General features: G+C 37.3%; 3 protein-coding genes across 5 annotated transcripts in view; 1 reads left to right on the top strand and 2 right to left on the bottom strand.

Moving 5' to 3' along the window:
- The window catches only part of phf24 (PHD finger protein 24), a 289,741-nt gene that overhangs the window by 193,401 nt on the left and 75,864 nt on the right, over positions 1-20,476 (bottom strand). The gene's annotated exons all lie outside the window — the stretch shown is intronic.
- stoml2 (stomatin (EPB72)-like 2) lies at positions 1,790-5,461 on the bottom strand. Its single transcript, XM_072453637.1, has 10 exons — positions 5,275-5,461; positions 4,259-4,411; positions 4,082-4,181; positions 3,741-3,799; positions 3,558-3,659; positions 3,159-3,293; positions 2,938-3,082; positions 2,658-2,737; positions 2,372-2,500; positions 1,790-2,275 (listed from the first exon to the last, which is right to left on the bottom strand). The coding sequence occupies exons 1-10, from the start codon at positions 5,314-5,316 to the stop codon at positions 2,162-2,164; spliced, it is 1,059 nt and encodes a 352-aa protein (XP_072309738.1). The 5' UTR covers positions 5,317-5,461; the 3' UTR covers positions 1,790-2,161.
- The window catches only part of LOC140367260 (protein unc-13 homolog B-like), a 71,869-nt gene continuing 58,223 nt past the window's right edge, over positions 6,831-20,476 (top strand). For all 3 annotated transcript variants that reach the window (XM_072453634.1, XM_072453633.1, XM_072453632.1), the window contains exons 1-2: positions 6,831-7,099; positions 17,663-17,692. In XM_072453634.1, the coding sequence (XP_072309735.1) occupies positions 7,078-7,099; positions 17,663-17,692 (52 nt within the window). In that variant the 5' untranslated portion in view covers positions 6,831-7,077. The remainder of the gene's footprint in view (positions 7,100-17,662; positions 17,693-20,476) is intronic.

The following is a 20,476-nucleotide window of genomic DNA, read 5'->3' as shown; positions in this document are numbered from 1 at the left end:
TTAAAATTAAAGTCAAAATGTTTGCATATTCTAGTGACATTTATTAAGATTTTTTATTTATGGATATTAATCATTACATGCTGTTACTACTAGATCATTTATGGGTAGAATAAATGCTAATAAAAAAACGTTCAACACTCTTAAACTTAACGACTTTTATGCTTAACTTAACGAAACCACGTTTCCAAACCTCCGGAGGACGGCACAGAAGATGCTGGTCTTGTTTGGCTCGACCATGTGAGCAGACATTCAGTGTCATGAACATTAACAAAGCCCGTCACAGATCCAGCTTCACTGATCAAAACCAAAGGATCTATCCTGAGAATTGCCACAACAAAACTCACACCAGACTTTGATGCACTTGTGGCATTCGGGTGGTACTATAAATATTTTAAACTAATTTACATTAAATAAAAATAAAAAATAAAACCAACAACGCCACCGGGCTTACACCCGGAAAACTAACTAAAAAGGACACACAGATTCGTTCTTGATTATACAGAGGCAGATTCCAGTTTCACATGTAATTTATTTAACAGGCTATTAATTTAAAAAATACAGGCTTAGGTAACAACACCGTTCGTATCAGTTCTTTATGCGTGGATGTATAGTCTTTTAAGAGTCCGGTGGATCTGGACAACACAGGGCACAGACATCCATATCAACAGAGGGCAGGGCAAGGCAACGGCTCAGCGCACACCGCCGCTCCAGAGAGTTTAGGTTACATCACGTTAGCTGCCCGGGACCACGCGTTGTGGGGCTATGACAGCGAGACCACAACAATCCCGAGTCAGCAGAGATCACATCGGAGCGTTAACAAAGCGGCGCCAGGTGACGGGCCACGGCACTGGAGAGCGGAGGTACGTGGAGCAACACCCAGACCCAGGAAGTGCGTAGGTCAGAAGATGAATGACAAAACTGAACAACATTTTATTGGCCAACGGCCCTAATGATTAGCCAATAGGAAGTGGCATGGTCTGTCCGCAGGCCATACTGCCACACACTGGCAAAACAGGGAGATCAACAACACTGTTCTCACTGAAATAGAAGGTCAATTATTAATGCATTTGGAAAACAATTTGTACATTGAGCCTTGCATTTGTTTGCTTTGTTACAAATTACAGGTCAAATCTTGCGTGTAATTTATAGTAATTCATTAGTTCACACAAACACACCATCCATATTTTCCTGGCCCGGCCCCTCGGCCAAATTTTAGAACCCAATGTGGCCCTCGAGTCAAAAAGTTTGCCCACCCCTGGTGTAGAGCCATGGCATCATAATTATGGTAATAAGAGGTGGATTCATTCCGGTAAGATTTGAGTTGTGGAAGTATAATAAGAAAACAGACAAAAAAAAATACCGCTTGCCATTTCATAGCTCGAGCTAAAAATTCATAGATGCCCGCAATGTGAATATATTGATCTTAAATCATAGTTGTGAGCTAAAACGTGTTACTAAATTAATATTTCTAAGCTTAACTATAAACCCTTACTGCGTTTGTGAAATTAAATGTACATAAACTACATAACTATAATATACTACAAATACTAGATTAAAATAAAATAAAAAAGGATTCATAAATAAACACTGGCGCTGTTGAAAAACGTTAGCCAATGTAAAAAGAAAATCAACAGCAATGCAGAATATACAAATAATAATAATAATAATAATAATAATACAAAGAGTTTTATTTAAAGCCAAACAGGAAGAACAACAATAGGATTATTTTTGGACAAACATTTTAAATCTCATTAAAAAAAACTTGAAAATTTAAGGGCCGTTATATTAAGTGCAGTAATAATGCACATGATGTCCTGAACCTAATCTAATACTAATGGTGCAAATGACTGCAAACCAAACTAAAAATCCTAATTGCTGAGCGTGAGGAGGTTTACTTGGGTCCATGGGTCTTACAATTGACTTTTTGGAACACAACATGGGGATATTTTATAAAAGGAAACAGATTCAAAGAGACAATTGACAAACTTAAGGTCCTACTGGAAAACCACAATATAGCTTTGTTTTTAATTAATCATAGCATTGGCCGATTCGGAGAAAATGTCAATGAAGAGTAATCGTTTTTGTCTCGTTTTTGTCTGGTCTTTTAATCCAGAGGTGAAAGGTTTCCAAAATGTTACCACATAGTCATTTTGATCTAAAATCACGCTGAAGGGTTCCTCGCTTCCTCCTCCGTGCTCCTCTTGTCTTCTGACTCTGGTGCTAGTCTTGGCGTCGCTGTGTTTTTCTTTGCCAATGTACTATAGATGCTCATTGCCTGGGGAAAAAAAAGAAAAATAAAAGATTTTTTTTTTTTTTTTTAAAGTATGAAACCCTAATTCTTTCCATTGTATAAATATAAACAAAAATGTACCTGTGTGACCATTCCACTAACGTCCCCAGTGTTTGTGGGTAGAAGGACGGTGTTGCTGTCTTTGGCCAGATTTGAAAAGGCCGCAACGTACTGTTCAGCCACACTAAGAGAGGCGGCAGCGTTTCCATTCTGTAAAAGAAAAAGAAAAAAATGAAGACAATTATTATTAATTGTTTAATATACAGGTAAAATATTCATTATTCAGTAATTTGGTCCCCTTGGCTTTACTTGCAGACGTACACCACAAAACTGAATAAAATATATAGGAGTTAGTGTTATTGCTTACCTGTTCAGCCAAAGCATCTGAAAGCAAACGGATAGCTTTGGCTTTTGCGTCAGCTTTGGCCAACACTGCCTGAGCCTCACCTGCACAAAAATAAATAAATACACCTCTTGATTCAGCTCAAAGTTTGGAGTTATTTAGAAATAAATATTACTTATTACAAAACAAATTTTAAAAGTCGCATTTCTGTCTTTTACTTTTACTGCAGTGGACCTCTCAATTAAAAACACCCAAGCTGGACATTGACGTTTGGAAAAGGCAATTAAAATCTGATTGTACTTACCAGCAGCTTTATTAATCTGCTCAGCTTTTTCACCTTCTGAAGCCAGAATCTGGGCTTGTTTACGGCCCTCGGCTACGTTAATGGCAGCTTCCCTGTTTCCTTCAGACTCCAGCACCGTGGCTCTTTTCTTACGCTCTGCTTCAACCTACAAACAATAAAAAGCTTTACAAGTACTGTATCAGCAGCAGTGGGAAATGTTATGTGGATAGCAATTATTTTACCTGCATTTGCATAGACTCTTTGACGCGAGGTGGAACATGGATGTCTTTAATTTCATATCGGAGGCAGCGGATTCCCCACTCGTCAGACGCTTGGTTAATGGAGTGGACCATGTTCGCGTTCAGTGACTCTCTTTCCTAAGACAAAAAAAACATTTAATTAGATACAGTTAGGGCTGATATTTGAACTTTCTAGCTTTAAATCTACAGCTCAGACAGCGTTTGGATTAACCAGCTGCCTAAGGAATACACATTAAGCTTTATTTGAACTCTTGAAAGCGAGGAAAGAACTGCACAAAATGTCACCCAACTGCTTTCTTATCCAGTTGTAGATTTTTTGATAAGTTTGTGGCAATTTGAAATCATATTATGGTATGTATGGTGACACCTCTACTCAATTACCCTAAAAACTTTGTCCAGTGTTAGTTTGCCCAGCTCCGAGCGCATGGTGGTTTGTGCCAGCTGAGTGACTGCGTACTCTGGATCTTCAACTCCATAACTGGCCTAAAAATAAGCAACAACAAAAATTGGTAATCAAAGCAAAAAATATAAATTCAGAAATAGATGTGTAGGGCTGACGTTTACCTTAAATGGGTCTAGAATCCTTAAATAAAGCACTCCATCAATTTGTAGCGTTACATTATCTTTGGACAAAAAAGAAAATAAGAGATACATAAATAAATTACAAATTGAGGAAACAGGTTTGGGCAATATGGTGATAAAATCAAATCATGAGCTCATCCCTGTGACAATCTGATATTTTGGGTCATATTGTGATGTACTATTTTTCCCCCACACATTTCTCCTGGATTTAATCAGTCACAGTGATGTTTTATACCTCTTAAAAGCTATAAAAAAAATACAGTACAATCAAAACCTGCGATGTGTTTCCAAGAAGATTGTGATAGTATTTTTTAGCAACTCACCTAGAGATACTGCAGATTGCTCTGGGACATCAATGACAATTTCTTTTAGACTTTGCACATAGCGAATCCGGTCGAGGACAGGTATGAGGAAGTTCAAACCCTGTAGCAACAAACATAGGAGTAAGCATCAAGACAGTATTTAATGAATGAATGTCACCAGTGTCATGAGAGCAATACCGGATCCAGGATGCGGTGGAAGCGACCCATTCTCTCCACAACCCAGGCCTCTTGTTGGGGCACAAATAGGACCACAGTGTTCATGGGTAAACTGGATGCCCATCTCTGTTGAGCTGGAGTGACCCACAGCCTGGGAGCTGTCTGCTGGCTTTGCTGAGGACCGACAAATAGTAGGTTACAGCATGTTCATAGACAGGACGGTATAAATTAAAGTGTGATATGAGAAACTAGGGGTGGGCAATAATGACAAAATGAAGATTGCAACAATTTGTGGGATTAGCTCAATGACAATATAAAAATGTCATTGCATTCCATCAGAAATGTGCAAAAACGTGCCTGCAAATGAACATGAGTAAAAATACATCATACTTTGCTATAACAACTAAATCAAAATTTGCTCCACTTTCTGTTGTCGTTTGTCTTGGTCATTCAAAGTAGAGGACCAAAATCCTAGTACCATACATAAAATGGTTAATAACATTTGATGCCTCTTTCATTACTTTTAACTTGAACAAATATCTTCTGATCTTAAAGAAAGTTATCTGGTGCAAGGTGTCTCTTTGTGCACAACAGAAGCACATTGGACATATTTCTGCAGCTGGATGTGAATTTCCTTCGTGATCAATTAATCAATCCATCTGTATCTATCTAAACATGTTTTTTAAAAATCTGATTATGATGTTTTCTCTGAAAGTATAATGCTGTGGTTAAAAAACATAAAATAATAATAGTAATCTTTGCAGATGTTGGCAGGAATTGATTGATCAAGAATCTAGTTTGTTTCAAGATGCCCTTTATGGACATTGATTTTCCATTCAGATTATGTATTGATAAGAAATCGAGATAGTTTAACATTTAACATTAACACTTTAAGCTGAGCAATCACCTAAAAATAAAACGGGTCAGAGCAATGGCAACAGTAAAATACAAATCATAAGCTGCATATAAAAAGGGGTTATTGAAGTCTGATGCAAGCTAATGACATGAGCGTTTCACTTTAGCTTGACTGTTTTTACCTTCAGCAGAAATCCCCCGCTCCGACAAAGTGTCCGCAACATCCTCCAAACACCTGGCTCTGGTACTTTTGATTTATAACTTATGAAACTCAGAACTTCAGTTATGTTAAGTTATAATCTCAGGCTACTCGCTTGTGAGCATGACCCTTCTGATCAGGAAATAACTTACATCAGTGGTGCAGCACCTAAAACACTCCGTCAATACAGGCCAACGACTTTAGTTCCGCCCATAACGGTTCATTCCTTTCATTTCACAATCAAGGTCACCATAAAAGATTATTTGTTGGTTGAATTGGACACGATGAGTTTTAAGTGCTGACGCATTGAATAAGCAAGCCGTTTATTAGGTTTACGTTATTTAATACCAACGTTGATTTGAGTTTCATGTATTCCATGTAGTAAATGTGTGTGTCCACTAGATGATAGTATTGCTTTTATTTGAGATTTTCAGGTAAGTTGTAAAACGATCACGCCTTTCCTCGTAAGTTGACGCATTCTATTAGAACATTAATAATGTATCAATTATAATCAAACAATATCATAAAAAACATTAATAAACACTATCTTAAATCACGATTATACAAACAATAGGGCTCACAATTTTGTGATACATGTGCTAATCGATATTTCACATGATTGTCATCAATATATACATTTTTTAACAAAAGTATTTATTTCTTAAATCACTTCCATGCACACACTTGCTTTGAAATACCACAATTGTATTCATCAAAAAGTGAATATATCAAAAGTATGACATAAACAATAATAATAAAACGTAGATTTATTATTTTTTATTATGTTTGTTTACTACTCTTTATTGTTAGCTATAACTTGTTTTTTTGGAGCAGTGTTTTCCCAAAGTGGGGTCCGGGGCCGCTCTAGAGGGGCTTTAAAGGTAGTCCAGACACAACAAGCATAAAAGAAACGTTCGAAATCAACTTTACGTAATTATTGAATTTAATTTACTGCTTCAGATCAGTATTGAACACATAAAGAATTTGAATATGACTATTACATGAATTTTACTTGTTAAACTGAGAGGAAAACCACAACATAATCTTTTGAATTATTGTACAATCTTTGGGTGCAGAGGGGAGTTGCGGCACAACACAGCAGACTTTAAATTTTGAGTATTTATTGTTTTAGGGGTTTATTATTATTTGTATGAGCACGTTTAGTTTAGTTTTTACTTACTTACACTGTGGACATTTTTCAGTTTATAAAAGTGCCACGTAAACAAAGTGTACTGGACTGTTTGTTCGCATACTATGATTTTATTAGTACAGTAAAACAAGACAAAAAGACAGAAGTTCGCACTCTTGCATAAAGCGGGCACAGGTAGATCCATGAGGTAGATGCCTGTGCCACCTGTTTATTTCGCCAACCCAACGCGGGCTTCGATTGGTCTAACGCTTCAAAATATACCCCGCCTTCTCTCCAAAACCTGCTCTTTCATTGGCTGCCCGGGACGCCAGTAACAGGTGCTCTGGCCCCGCCCCCTTTGCTCTCCTCCGTCGATGGAAGCCGAAGCGGTCACTCTCAGGTTTGTCCGTCCACTTCTGTCCCAGTTAATCCGAGATGAGACTTGTGAACATGGCGTGGCCGTGGAGCGAGGCGGCTACTGCTCTCTGTTTTTATCCAGCATCGCACGTTTACTTCTAAGGGATCGACTGCAACGTTTTAGTGTTTTTAAATAACTTTTGTTGTAGTTTGTTTGTTCTGGACGCGATGATGTTGGACGTCCAGGACAATCTCTGAGCGCCGCGAAAACCACAGGACAGTCGCTGGAAGTGCTTTGCCATGTCGCTCCTGTGTGTCAGAGGTTAGTTTTGGGCTTTTGTTTTCATTTGTCTCCTGTAAAATGTCTATATTTTGACTTTAGACGTTTCACAACTGCAAAATAAACTCAAAATGATATCTGCAACAATTAATCAGAATCATCTCGTTATCAGGACGAAACAGACTCTAATATGCCAAAAATATATTTTAAAACCAAGACAGATTATTCAAGTTTTTTAAATCAAAATATGAGAAAAATGACACAGATTCTGATTTTCATCAATAACACACTTTATTTGTAAATATTATCCATCAAGTAGCCTTCAGTCACCACATTTCATATAACTGTATTTGGGTCAAAATTAATTCATAAAATCTCACGGTAAAATCGAAATAACTGACTAATCAAAAATAATTGTTATTTGCAGCCCTACTCAAAGTTATTTACATAGTTTAAGTTAACATGTTAATACTAACAACCCCTCTTTAAATAATATGTGATTATTTAGCCTACTGTCATGGTGCAGTTTGATCAGAGAATTATTGGATTTATGATGCACTGTATGACACTTTTTGTTATCCTATTGCCAAGTGGGTCTAATTGGAAATAATTAGCAGTAGATACTTTTTAATTAACAATTGATACTCTATTTGTATTTATTTTATTCTGAACATGTTTAGGTGAAAGTTGTGGACTGGTTTCATAATGTGTGAAGCAGGAAGCTTTGTTTGTTTGTCCAGGATGTCTTTATTAAAACTAAATGCGCCATGCAGAGAAAAGACAAAGAAGAAAAGGAATATAGTTTTTGTCACAATGTCCTCCTTGAATATGTTTACCTGGAAAGCACTTTTTGACATGTAATAGGCGTCTTTATTTTCTGGCATAAGGAAATACAATAATAGCGATGCGTTGTCGAAACAGACAGTCCACAATAAACAATCCACTACCTCTGAATTCTAATAAACTGTCTGTTTTATTGGGTTATGATAACTTTTTAACTGAGAAAGTTGGTGCTCTTCACAGTAAATAATGGACAAGTGAAGGAACATAATAAAACAACAGCATAAAAACACTCTTACTTTCAAAATAACGATGTAAAATTGAACAATAAACTAATTGTGATTCATCATTGGCTAATTGTGTTCCATTGCAGCTTATTAAATGTGTGACACATCCGCTTTACACGTTTTGTTGTCATAAAATCTTCAGTAATAGACCATTACATTGCACATTATATAATGGTCAGAAGCCTATTTTTACATTGAAGTAGAAACCATAAAATCTTACTAACATATCCATTGATATTGCTTAAGTGATTTGGAGTTGTTCTGTGCCATATTAATCCTCCATTTCTTTTAGCCTGTTGTGTGCAGTGTGTTCTAAACATCACAGCTGTTCACTTTACAGACTTAGATAAGCATGAAACAGCATAAACTCATCAATACGAAAGTTTCATCTCGTAGAAGTATAACTAGTCTGTCCTTGTCATTTCATTGGTTGCAAACGTGATTCACAATTCAGTAGCGCTTCAAGATTAATTGCAAGAGAATCATGATTTCAATTTGAATGCTTGAAATTAGCAAAATACAATGGCTGCGATTAAAGGCAGCAACATTTTCACGACATTCAACAAATGTCCCATAATCTCTTAACCTCTAACCTTTTATACCTGTTGTTTATACCTCTGTTTCTCTTATTTAACCATTTATATCTGAGGCTTCTCTTCTTCTCTCAAATGGTGATACTGGGTGGGTTTTAAATCTACATTGTGACCCCGAGGCATGATTTTAAATGCATTTGTCGTTCATGGTATGTCATTGTTGCGTCCACTGCGACTGATTTCCCTTGCAGCTGCCAAGGGAGGTAGACAGAGAACACCTAAAGACGCGCTAACTCTGATTGGCCCCGCAGAGGAAACACTGATAAGAACTGAAAAAGTGGTGAGGACTATTCCCACAGAAATGCTAATTGCTGGAGAAATTGCGGCAGCCAAGAGGCAAACCACAATGACGTGTTCTGGGACTGTCCTGTCGCTCAAAAATATTGGATTGAAGTGAACAAGGCACTGCAGACAGACAGTTTTTCACACTGTCTTGAACTATGTACTTGTACCTCAAGACTTCTGCTATGGACACAATAAACGAATACCATTGGAGTATACTTATTGCATATCAAAGGCCATAACAAAGAAATGGATGTCACAAACATTACCAATGATCAAGTACAAGACTGACATAGTAACAGACCTCAGACAAATGGAAAACATGACATTCGGACTACATTTTGAATTTGATCAATTTGACAGAATTTGGACCAAATGGGACTCATATTTTCATTTAGATGTGCCATGACGTTGTTTCTTTTGATGTCTGGTTTTGCTTGTATTGTTCTGTGTTCTGTGTTTTAAGATAAGCCTTTATTTGTCCACACAATGGGGACATTTCTTGACCAAAAATGAAAAAATATTGTGAGGAAGCAGAACTTATAACTATCAACTGAATATCTGCTGCCTATCTGAGAACTTTTACTGGAGTCTTCCCTCAATTAAATCATTATCAAAATTATATCATAATAAAAATGTTTCAACTATAACTTTTCCGCTGGAAAACTTGTCCGCTACATGATTTTTCCTAGAACCTTCCCCAGTATGGCATTTCCGCACGTTTGCATTACACTGCAAATGTCTTAAGTCTAACCAAGATTTAGTCACTTAAAACAAATCTGACTTATCTTGTTTTAAGGCATTTCTACTAAGTACACGCTAAATAAGTAAGATTATTAACCTTATTTCAAAGAATTCTTGCAGATAATTTTACTTATTTCAAGGTCATTTTTCCTAAAACAAGGGTATTTTTCTCGTTTTCAGAATTTTGCAGAAAATTTTGCAGCGTAAAAACATCTGTAATGAAATAAATGTAAGCTGGATACATTTAATACCATACTGTGGAACATTCCAGGCAAAGCAACATCTCCATGGAGGAAAAAGTGCACATTTAAAGGAAATGGATACATTTTTTGCCCTTTATTTCCTCCGGGACACCATGGCACACCTGTTGCCTTGTCAATAGGAACCATTCACCTTTTGGAGCTTTGACATTTCCGTGACTGCCACACTTCTTACTTACTATGCAAACACGGACGTCCTGGTGCGAATGACATCAGCCGCAGTAACATAATACCCAGCAGGAAGATCCACTCTCATCTAAAAAACCCAAAAAACAAATCTGTTTTCATCCCACAAAAAACACAACAGCCTAATCCAGTCATTCTTACGTAAAAAACAGAGCGCGTCCATTGCCAGCAGTAAAGGTCACAAAGAGGTGAGACTGCTGCCCTCCTGTCTTTCAGTTCAACCTGACGCTTTAAGCTCTGCAAAAGAGGAATTTAGATTAGTTCAAATGTCAGTGTAATCCCTCATTCGTTCAAATGTCTAGAATTCCAAATATTGTCATTCTTAATAAATCAACTATTTTTTGTATTTACTTGATGAAATGATATTTTTTTATGCTTCTAATGCAATCAACATGGTTCCAATTTGTCTTAAGATAAGTTTTTAATTTTGTCCATGTAAGTAGAGTTGTGCAGTGTATTGATATCTCAAAAACATTAGAATTTTTTTTGTTTGTTAAATTAGGATATTGAATATACAGTTACAGTGGAAAAATACAAACATACAACAAACACAAAATCAAAGCAGTAGACTAGAAAGAAAATATAAAACATACATAATTCAAACTTCTAGCTTAGTCCAGATATTTATTCTGAATGTATTTGAACAGGAACCCACGCTAAATTATTTTGCGTTGCATGTCACTCGTTACACGACGTCTTGCCCAGAAAACGACCCCTGAAAGCTGCTCCTCGTTCGGCTGTTTATCAAATATTTGTCAGGGGACTTGGGGCAGTCATTTGCTGATGTCGTGATCGTTCCTCATTGGTGTGGCTTGACACTGTTGTTTATTTATTACCGGTGGAGACGACGAATCACCATGGCGATGTCTTTACACAACAGATAAGTGGTTTCCCCGCACAAGTGGGCTGTGGGGAGGGGGCGGAGTGAGCGAGTATCCTGCAGCGGATCAGGCCTGGGTTGAGTGGACCACATGGGCTCGCCACTGGTCTGGTGTCCTAGACAAATGGTGCACAATGAGATTAATGATTTGTTTTATTGCCTCGCACAGACGTAGGTTTAGCAGACTTTTGTAATGGAAGACACACAGTACATCCAGAAAGTATTCACTATTTGTTTGTTATGTTACAGCCTTCTCCCTAAATCGATTCAATTCAACATTTGCCTCAAAAATCTACAACAAAACACCATAATGACAACTTGAAAGAAGGTTTTTTGATTTCTTTGCGAATGGAGATGCTTCTACAACTTGATTGCAGTCAACCTGTGGTAAATTCAGTTCATTTGACAAGATTTGGAAAAGCACTCTCTAGTCTATATAAGGACCCACAGTTAACACTGTCAAGTCACGTAGTCCAAGGAATTATCTGTAGACCTCCGCGACAGGATTGTATCAAGGCTCAGATCTGGGGAATGAGACAGAAAAATGTCTGAAGGTTCCTATGAGCGCAGTGGCCTTATTGACATTATGGGATATTGTTTGTAGAATTTTGAGGCAAATAATAAATTAATTCCATTTTGGAATGAGGCTGTAACATAACAAAATGCGTGAAACATTTCTGGATGCACTGTAAGCTCTTGTGTCAGTTTTGCAGACTAATATATTTTATCATAGCTTTTTGGGCTGTACAATGTTGGAATAGATTGCGATATGCGATAAGGCTGTTAGGATATCAATAGAAGTGTGGTATTCTTTGAGGGTACTTGACTCTTTGACACAATCATTTCGGTTACATTGAAACTAAAATGTGCATCCTCATAGACTTTCTCTGTACATTTCTGTCAGAAGTTTGTTTTGATATTGCGTCATCTGGATTAATTGCTGGGATATTCCAATTGACTATAAAAAAGAGTCATTTCATTCAATATACAGATTTGACGTCTGAGGAGCACAGTTAATGATGTTAGATTTTGGCAGATACTTAAAACCTTAAAAGTTTCTATTTCCATATCAAAACTGAATAATCTGGATCGTTGCATGTATTATCAATTTGTGTATATATTTTTTATTTTATTTTTTGTGTATAAGGCTACAAGATAAAACAACAAAAGAATTTGTTGTCAAAATGTATGAAATGTTTACTGAAGAAATAAACTTTGGCTCCTGTTCTTGTCAAGCGCAGGCTAGTAACACAAAAACATGTAGTAAAGGTTATAATTGTTTATCAGTGCTACGGTCTTCTGAAAACGTGTTCTTTTGACAAACCCGTGCAGTCCAAAGGGTGTGGTCACTTCTTTCCTTTCCGCACGCTCCCACCAGCGCCTCCACGTGACCTGTTTTTGTGCAAAAAAGGAAACCTGCACTCTTGGGTGGATTAATTATTGTAAGGCATGACAAAATAAATAGTCTTGGTGCTTAGAACTGGAGGGTTTGTGTCCCGATAACCCTCTTTGCACACTCCAGTCACAAAGCACTTTTCTTTGATTGTTAATCAGAAATGAGGGCTTTGGTGGGTCTCGTAGAAGCATCAAATCAGGGGGGGCTCTTCAGGATAAAACATGAGGAACTCGCATGAAAACAGAAGAAAAAGCCGAGGGCCTCCGATTAAATAAAAGTCTTTTATTAAAACCAACTAGCCTGAGAGCAGTGCCAGCTGTTTGAATAAATTATTTAAACACGTTTCTTTGATATTCGTAAATCGGCCACTGATCTGGCTGGTAATCCTGTTGCAATAACAAGGTTGAAGTGCGATACTGCTACAGAGAAATGTCATGATAAACGATAATATTGAAACTGTTTCACGCCTTTGACACAATAACAATAAAGGCCGATAATCCCAGAAAAAAACGTTTCTAAATGTACTATACTGTATTGTTAAAAACGTTAGCTGCAACAATAATCAACTGAATGAAACACTTATTTATTATAGTACTTTGGTATACATAATTAGTCATAGAAATTACTTGTTTGACCCTTTTGAATTTTATCGTACTACAATAAATAACAAAGAAACCAAGAAAAGATACACAAATTTAGCCCCAAAAAATCTTGTTCCATCCATCATTTATTGAACAATGAGTTGATATAATAATTACCGTGACAGGCCTACAATCCTGGCAGGTAAAATCAGTGTGGGTAGGATCCATGTATTTCCAATATTTCTGATTACTGCTCAGTACGACTCGATTGTGTATTACTATTGTACTATTACTATTGTATTTACTTATTGTCTATTAGTCTGCTGAATACGCCATGACCTTATTGAAACTATGACTCCTCCAAGCACTTGATGGACGAGCACGTGATCATATATATCCAAAAGCTGGGCCTGATCATCGGCTCGGTGCATGTCACGTCAGTTCTCCTCTGGGAAATGAACCCACGCGCAGAACAAATACTGTAGTATTATTCATATTTTGCAGAGGCTGTGGCGCTGTGTGGGGCCGAGTAGTGGAATTATGGGCGAAAGGGGCAGGGATAGCGTTTAGAGATTGAGGCAGTAATCCCCCCACCATCTGTTGCTCCATCTCTCTCTCTCTCGCGCTCAGAATATGCAACAGAACAAGACGGAAGTACGGCAGCAACTCCACTTCCTGGTTCTCAATTTTCTGCTCCACGCTGGATAAAAACATGGATGGAGAAGTTTGTTCGTAGTTTGAGTGTTTGGAATATAGTTTACTGTATGTAGGAGAAGGAGGTTTAAGAAGAAATATATGTAATAGATCTGATGGAAAATGGTTATATAAGTTACAGAAATCAAGATATTGACCAAAAATAATGTACGGTCGGTAAATATTTGCACCAATGCACCTGGAATTTTCTAAAATGTTTCTTAATTAAAGTTCATGTCTTGCACAAAACTGAATGGACCACGGAAGATTTACGTACCACAAAAAGGCAGTAATATTACTTTATGCCTTTGTTTTGGAGATTAGACATTTCTATCTCTCTTTAAGGTCATTTTTGATAGTTTTAATTATAGCTATAGCCAATATTCTAATGTTACAATCTCCAAAAACAACTATTCTGATAGTTCTCACCTCTAACAACAATATTTTTTTTTTCTCTAATAATTTTAATGAAATTGAACCTGGGATAGTAATTGGAGGATTTAGAAGCATAACATCCATGTCAATTGATCCTGAGCCACTGAAGTTCCTGAGGTATCAAAGTTGTTAGGGTTTTTATATCTTTTATACACAGGTTTAGTATTTATCTTGCCTATTTTAGACTTTAGAATTTCATAAAAAATGTACTTTACAAATGTACAAACAAACCAAACTTTTTGAGTGAAAGTTGTTTTCTCCCTGTTCCCGTCATAGTTAAAGTTGTTCACAAAAATTAAATCTTTTCCCCCGTCATGATGAAGTATTACTCCTCATGATGGTACTTTGACTTAATCACTCAGAGATTCCTGTTTTTTTACATTTAGCCACTGCTAAACAGTGAGACAAATGGCCCCTGGACCAGAACACACAGAGATAAGCATCAGTTCCCACTTAAATGGCCCTCTGGTTTATTGTCGTCTGCTGTGAACACCAGAGCCCTAAATAACATCATGTCAATTGGAACAGAAGCCACCGTGCCTGTGCATTTGTCCCGCTGACGAACATCCAGCCTGGGCAAACACAGCCAGTGGAAAGTGATTTTCACAGACACACTTGCTCTGGGTCTTTTCCACTTCACCCGGTTCACTCAAAAACGATACACAGATGCTCGGGCTGCAGACATTTTAGTAGTCGACTGGTCAGCGATTTCTAATGATAATGTTTTTTGTTGTACATTGAGACTTTTGAACTACATTTATCAACCAACAAAAGTTTAAATTCGGTGAGAGAAGGTGTCTAGATAGAGAATAGTTCCAAATGTGTTCTGTTAAGTGGAAGATCCGCAGATTGAGAATGACTCGTTTTGTATCCAGTGTTCAGATGACTACAACTGAAGTTACTGAACCTTTTCCTACAAAGTCACAAGTAGTCGATTCATTGTCTCAACCCTAACAGATCAATACTAGATTAACTATCAAGATTCTCAAATGAAAGGGTATTAATACTGGAATAATGCAGTACCGGTAATTGAACAATTGGACATTTCTGGAATCATTTCAGAATTGTACACAAAGAGTGGCTAGCACTCAGGCCTCACAGCAAGAAGTGCATGAGTTCAATACATGAGCCTGTTTGTGTGGAGTTTGCATCTTTCTCTGGGTGGGTTTCCTCCGGGTTCTCTGGTTTCTCAAATCAACCAAAACATGCAGCACGGGTGAACTCCTGCTACGGTCCTAAGACGGTCAAGCTCTGGAGGGGCCCACATATGGCACACAAGCCCGCATATTTTTACCTGCCCAGGTTTTCCTCAGGACTTGTATAAAATCATGTAATGACATCCATGTTGTAGTCAAAAAAAAGATGAAAAAGATTGAGATTATATTTTTTTGTGAGAGATTTTCTGATTAATAAGAGTTGAGCTTTTAATTTGGGATTGGCTGCTGTGAGGCATAAACCTGCCTTTTGTCCAGGATATATCTTTAATCAATATTTTGATAATAACCTCCGTGTTACCACAACATCACCATAAAATGTAATTATGTTAGGACTATTGTGAATAACATTTGTCAGTGACGTATTACAGGGCAGTAAATACAATGAGACTCTTTCCTCCTTGGAGTCTGTTATTTTAGGAGTTGTTAAATTGTCTCATATTGTTTAATATCAAGAAAAATTTTCTATATTATGGAATATTATTTGTTTGCGGGATATTTTATAATTGCCAAACATTGCATCTTGTGTCCTATGAATCAATGGAAAACCAGTGATTCACACCCCTATTCCAAGTTATGAATAATGCATTATTATGGCTTTTCTTTAAATCACACACATTTTGCTCTGACTTTTAGGTGATTTAATATTTGAATATACTTTCTCAATCCAAAGACCTTTTTCTACCTCAATTGTTCATTCGAACGGACAACATTCCTCCAGATACTTATAATGTGAAAAAGACAGTTATATTAATATTTAAACGTGTGGTCGGTGGTGCCTCCTGATCCCAGCGGCCCATCTGCCAGGACAGGCCTCAGAGCTTTACTAGGCTATGTCTCAACACTGGCCCTGCAATCACAATTAATCCCTTCTAAAGCACTCCACAATCCCATAACCATCATTGTATAAAGGCATCCCTGAGCTGATGACCACCAGACGCTAAAAATAAACCAGTGTCTTGCAAACAGTCGAGATGTCAGAACAAATGACTGGAATATTTCAAGCATCATTTTTGCTGCATAATCAACCCAGTGATTTGATCCCAGCTTCTTAAAGGCGGTATGGACGATTTTTCGGCGATTTGAGAACGCAGGTGGAAGTGCGCATGCGCACTCCCCCGTGCGGACTGATACAACACACACGTGCGTTTGTTTATTAGCGCAACGGAGCGCATATTATGATAGATCCATGCGCTTAGGCACGCGGAAACGTGGGGACGACCCGCACGCGGCTGCAGGTGAGCGGTAGGTGCGTTTTATGATTGATACGTGGCAGGACAAATGATTTATCCACGCCACGAGGAAATATGACAAAAAAATTGCTGAAAAAAATCGTCCATTCCACCTTTAAGCGATAGGGGTTGGGTAACATTTTTAAAAACATCATCTTATTTAAAACAAATCTTAATGTCCTGAACTGCTGTAGTCGACTTAAGAAATTCTTAGTTGACAAAAAAACACATGCCCTGTTGATCAAAAGTGGCGTGAAACTGGCAGCTTTCAAAATGTGTTGGACGTGTATCCGACCCAAACTGCCCTCATACAATTATTTATAGAGAAAAGCACTTGGAAACAGTGTATTTATAAGTAAAAAAGGCAGAGCAAACTTACAATTTACTCTTCTGCTGTTGTCCCAAATCCTTAAAATCTAAAATAATTAGTTTACCAACACATATATTCGTCGATAAAAACTCGAATGACCCATTAATTGCCTAAACCAGGGGTCCCCAACCTTTTTTGCACCACGGACCAGAATAATGTAGGTTTTATTTTCACGGATCGGTGTGCCAGGTTATGTCGCGGTCAGGTTAACTTGCGCGGAACTGGGCGGGGCTTAGGCTTCCATTCGATTCAGCTCAGAAGGCGAAATGTTCTCAAAAGACGCGTTTGTACATTATTAAGTGTACCATACCAAAAGATCCGAATCGACAGTCCTACATTAGACTTTCAATCATTGCCACAAAAATAGGAACATTTATTTCTCAAGTTTGAACTCTTTTCCAAACTCTCTCACTGACAGAAGATTGACTGTGGACTTCAATTAAAAATGCCCATACTGATAATTGACTTTTTATTATCAATGAATACATCTCTATTTCGATTCAAATTTGATGTATTCCTCAACCCCACATGAAATTATAATGCTACTCTAAATATCTGGAATATTTCGCAATAAGCTTGATGTCGCTTCATTTTTGGTTCTACAAAACCAACATTTCTGACATGATTTAACTGCTTTCTACTAACACTTTTTCTTTTTCATTTGTGTTACAGTGAAAAAGGCCAAACTCCAAGGTTCTCCCGGTGAGTATTATTATTATTATGTTTTTAGTGTTCAATTACATTATGGTTTAGCCGTAAATCAATACAGGATGACCACATGTTGCTCTGTTCAAGTCACACGGCCAAAAGATAAAATCCTGAATCAATGTGCCATGTACCAAACTAAAGCTGCTGCAGGATATGTGTCTTAGTAGTTCCACAAAGGTAAGGGATGTGTAAATCTACTTCCTCTTGAAGCTATGGATGTTATCAGCTGTTTGCTCTGTCAGTGCGTGAGAAATACAATGGGTGAAATGCATTGCTGTAATGTCTTTGTTAGAAAAAGAGAGCCAAGTTTCTCCTGCTGACGTTCAGTGTTTATGATCACTTGGTTTGAAGGAAATTCTGTGGTCATTGAGGGGTGGGCGATATTGATAAAAATTCATACATATTTTTGTCAATATCTCAATTACAGGCGAATTACAGGCGATATTTTAATAATGCGTCAAGAATGTTCTAATGTAAATGTCTTGGTTGAGGTTTAAGTGTCGCACAAAACATGGATGGACCATAAAACGACTGCGCCTTAAGCTGTGGACACACTACACAACTTTAGGTCAGATTTTTTAATGGTTTTCAGTCGCAGCTGCTTCAGTCTCGTAGTGTGGACCAGTTACGGCTAGGGATGTCAAGATTATTGGGTTAATCGATAATCGTGATTATTCAGGTCACAATATAATATGAATGAAAACACAATAATTGTGACAATTTTAGAAGCTAAATTAAGTATTTTTAGTTCAATATAAGTTACGAGTTTAATATTTACATTTGTTTTATTTCTTGATCTTTATATAAAACGCTACTGTCAGCATTTTGTCTTCACTGTTCTAGAAAATGGGATGCGCGAATTGGATTGTTAAATTGGATAAATCAAAGCCCATGATGTGTCACGCAGTCAATTTCCTGCCGCATCAGAAAAGCACGGACAACCTTTTTAGATGGTAAGCTCTCCTTAGTCAGAGTGGCCATTACCTTTCACACAGTTCTGTTAAGTATACAGGGAAAAACCTGCAGTATATCTGTAAATCTAGTTGAACTTCTCACTTTGTTAGTATTGTAGGTAGTTCTTTCCTCGTTCGTTCCTTGTATTACATAACCAAGTGTCCTTCCTGGTTTGGCCTTGCTCAGGTGAGTTCAAGTCGCCAGCCGATAAATCCAAATCCCCGCACTTGTCGCCTGACTAAATCCTCGCCGTGTTGCGTCTCTCGCCGCTCCTCTAAGCCGGGCGACGTGATGGATCCTTGACTTTGGATCCTGCGCTGTACAAACTCTGGACACGCTCTCCCAGATGTGACCTAATTGAACATGAAAATATAACAAAACCTAGCAAACTGTTACAAATAAGAGGTCTGTCAAGTAGCCTCGCATTTTACTCAAGTAGAACTACTGTTACTTCAAAATAATACTACTCAAGTAGAAGTACAAATTAGTGGTGCAAGAAATGAATTGAGAGTAAAAAGTATTTGATGAAACAATTACTCAAGAGTAATGAACTGTTTGGATGTAACTTTTTAGGTTTATATTTTCAAGTTGATGTAATTGAAAGGCCAAAAAATTTAATAATGTTCAAAATATGTATTTTTTTTTAAGAATAGACTCCAACAATTTGATACATTTAATCATATCTGAAGAATAGGAGTAAGAAACACTGTCACAAACACATGTTCAAGTAATTTAATATTGTGTAGATTTAACAGTCGTTTGCTTTGTTTTGTTTCAGCAGCGTGCTAAAAAAACAAAAGGAACTTGACACACCTTTGCTGTTTCAGTGCATACAATACTACATTAACTTATTGTTCTATAAATAATAGCTGAAACAATATTTTTGGACTCTGAATATGTATCATATGTATGGTACATCTTCTTTGATTTGAAGATTTGAGCTGAGGATTAACTATCTAACTTCTATGACAAATAGTAGATTTTAAATCTAAAGTACTAGTGCACTGTAAGTGTTTCCTTCTGCTATTTATTTATCGCAGCTCATGTTTTGTGGATTATGGCTTTTGGCTTATTGTGTCAGTAACATAAAACACTTTCAATATTATCATTTATTGTGATATATTTCTGTACCAATATATGGAATTTGAAATGGGTTATTGTGACCTTATTTACAGCCATATTCAAATCTTAACCTTTGGTGTGTGACAGTCATGACAGTCTCAAAATACTTATACGGTCACAGTAAAAGAAATGTATAGATCTAGATTCTTCCAAATCTCGGCTCCTTGCGGATCAAATAAGACAACTTAGAGGGCCAAGCCCACAAGTCCTGTTTTGCACACCCTTGTTGTAAGCAGCGCTCCCAAGTCCGGCCAGGCGTTTTATTGTTTTTAATTGTGTTGTGCCTGTTTGGCTCTGCGGCCGCACACTGTGACACCTGTCCCAGAGCAAACATCAGGATAATACAGTTAAGCCTGTCTCTTTAGGGCATAATGTAAACACCAGGCTCTTTTTGCTGCAGGGTGAGCCAGGATTGAAGAGGCAGGTCAACGTCTGGTTCAGATTCAGTGCCTTTAATTAGACTTTTTACTATATTTTGGGCAGGTTCCATGGTTCAGCTTTAGGGTTATAATAGCTCTGCTATAACTGGTGTGCTTTGTTAGGTATTCCATAATTTAATCATTATTCACCTAAATACAACTATATGATATATCTATTATTATTACAATGACAATAAACCGGCAAAAGTAAAATATTGGCATTTCTGACTTTGATTTAAAAGTACCTAACTACTGTGGAATATCCTGTTAAAAGTGGACTTAT

Source organism: Eucyclogobius newberryi, unplaced genomic scaffold, assembly GCF_026437365.1.
Source record: "Eucyclogobius newberryi isolate DKJ021-1_F unplaced genomic scaffold, fEucNew1.0.hap1 SCAF_2, whole genome shotgun sequence".
In the NCBI taxonomy this organism is placed as follows: Eukaryota; Metazoa; Chordata; class Actinopteri; order Gobiiformes; family Gobiidae; genus Eucyclogobius; species Eucyclogobius newberryi.
Note: the sequence above shows the minus strand (reverse complement) of the source record. Positions and strands in the feature narration are given on the sequence as shown.

Bases quoted from the DNA above. Each gene is read 5' to 3' on its own strand.
- stoml2 (XM_072453637.1), bottom strand. From the start codon at position 5,316: ATGTTGCGGACACTTTGTCGGAGCGGGGGATTTCTGCTGAAG. The intron at 4,182-4,258 runs GTATTGCTCTCA...TTGTTGCTACAG, and splicing joins TCCACCGCATCCTGGATCCG to GGTTTGAACTTCCTCATACC. The intron at 2,738-2,937 runs GTAAGTACAATC...ATTTTTGTGCAG, and splicing joins GCAGATTAATAAAGCTGCTG to GTGAGGCTCAGGCAGTGTTG.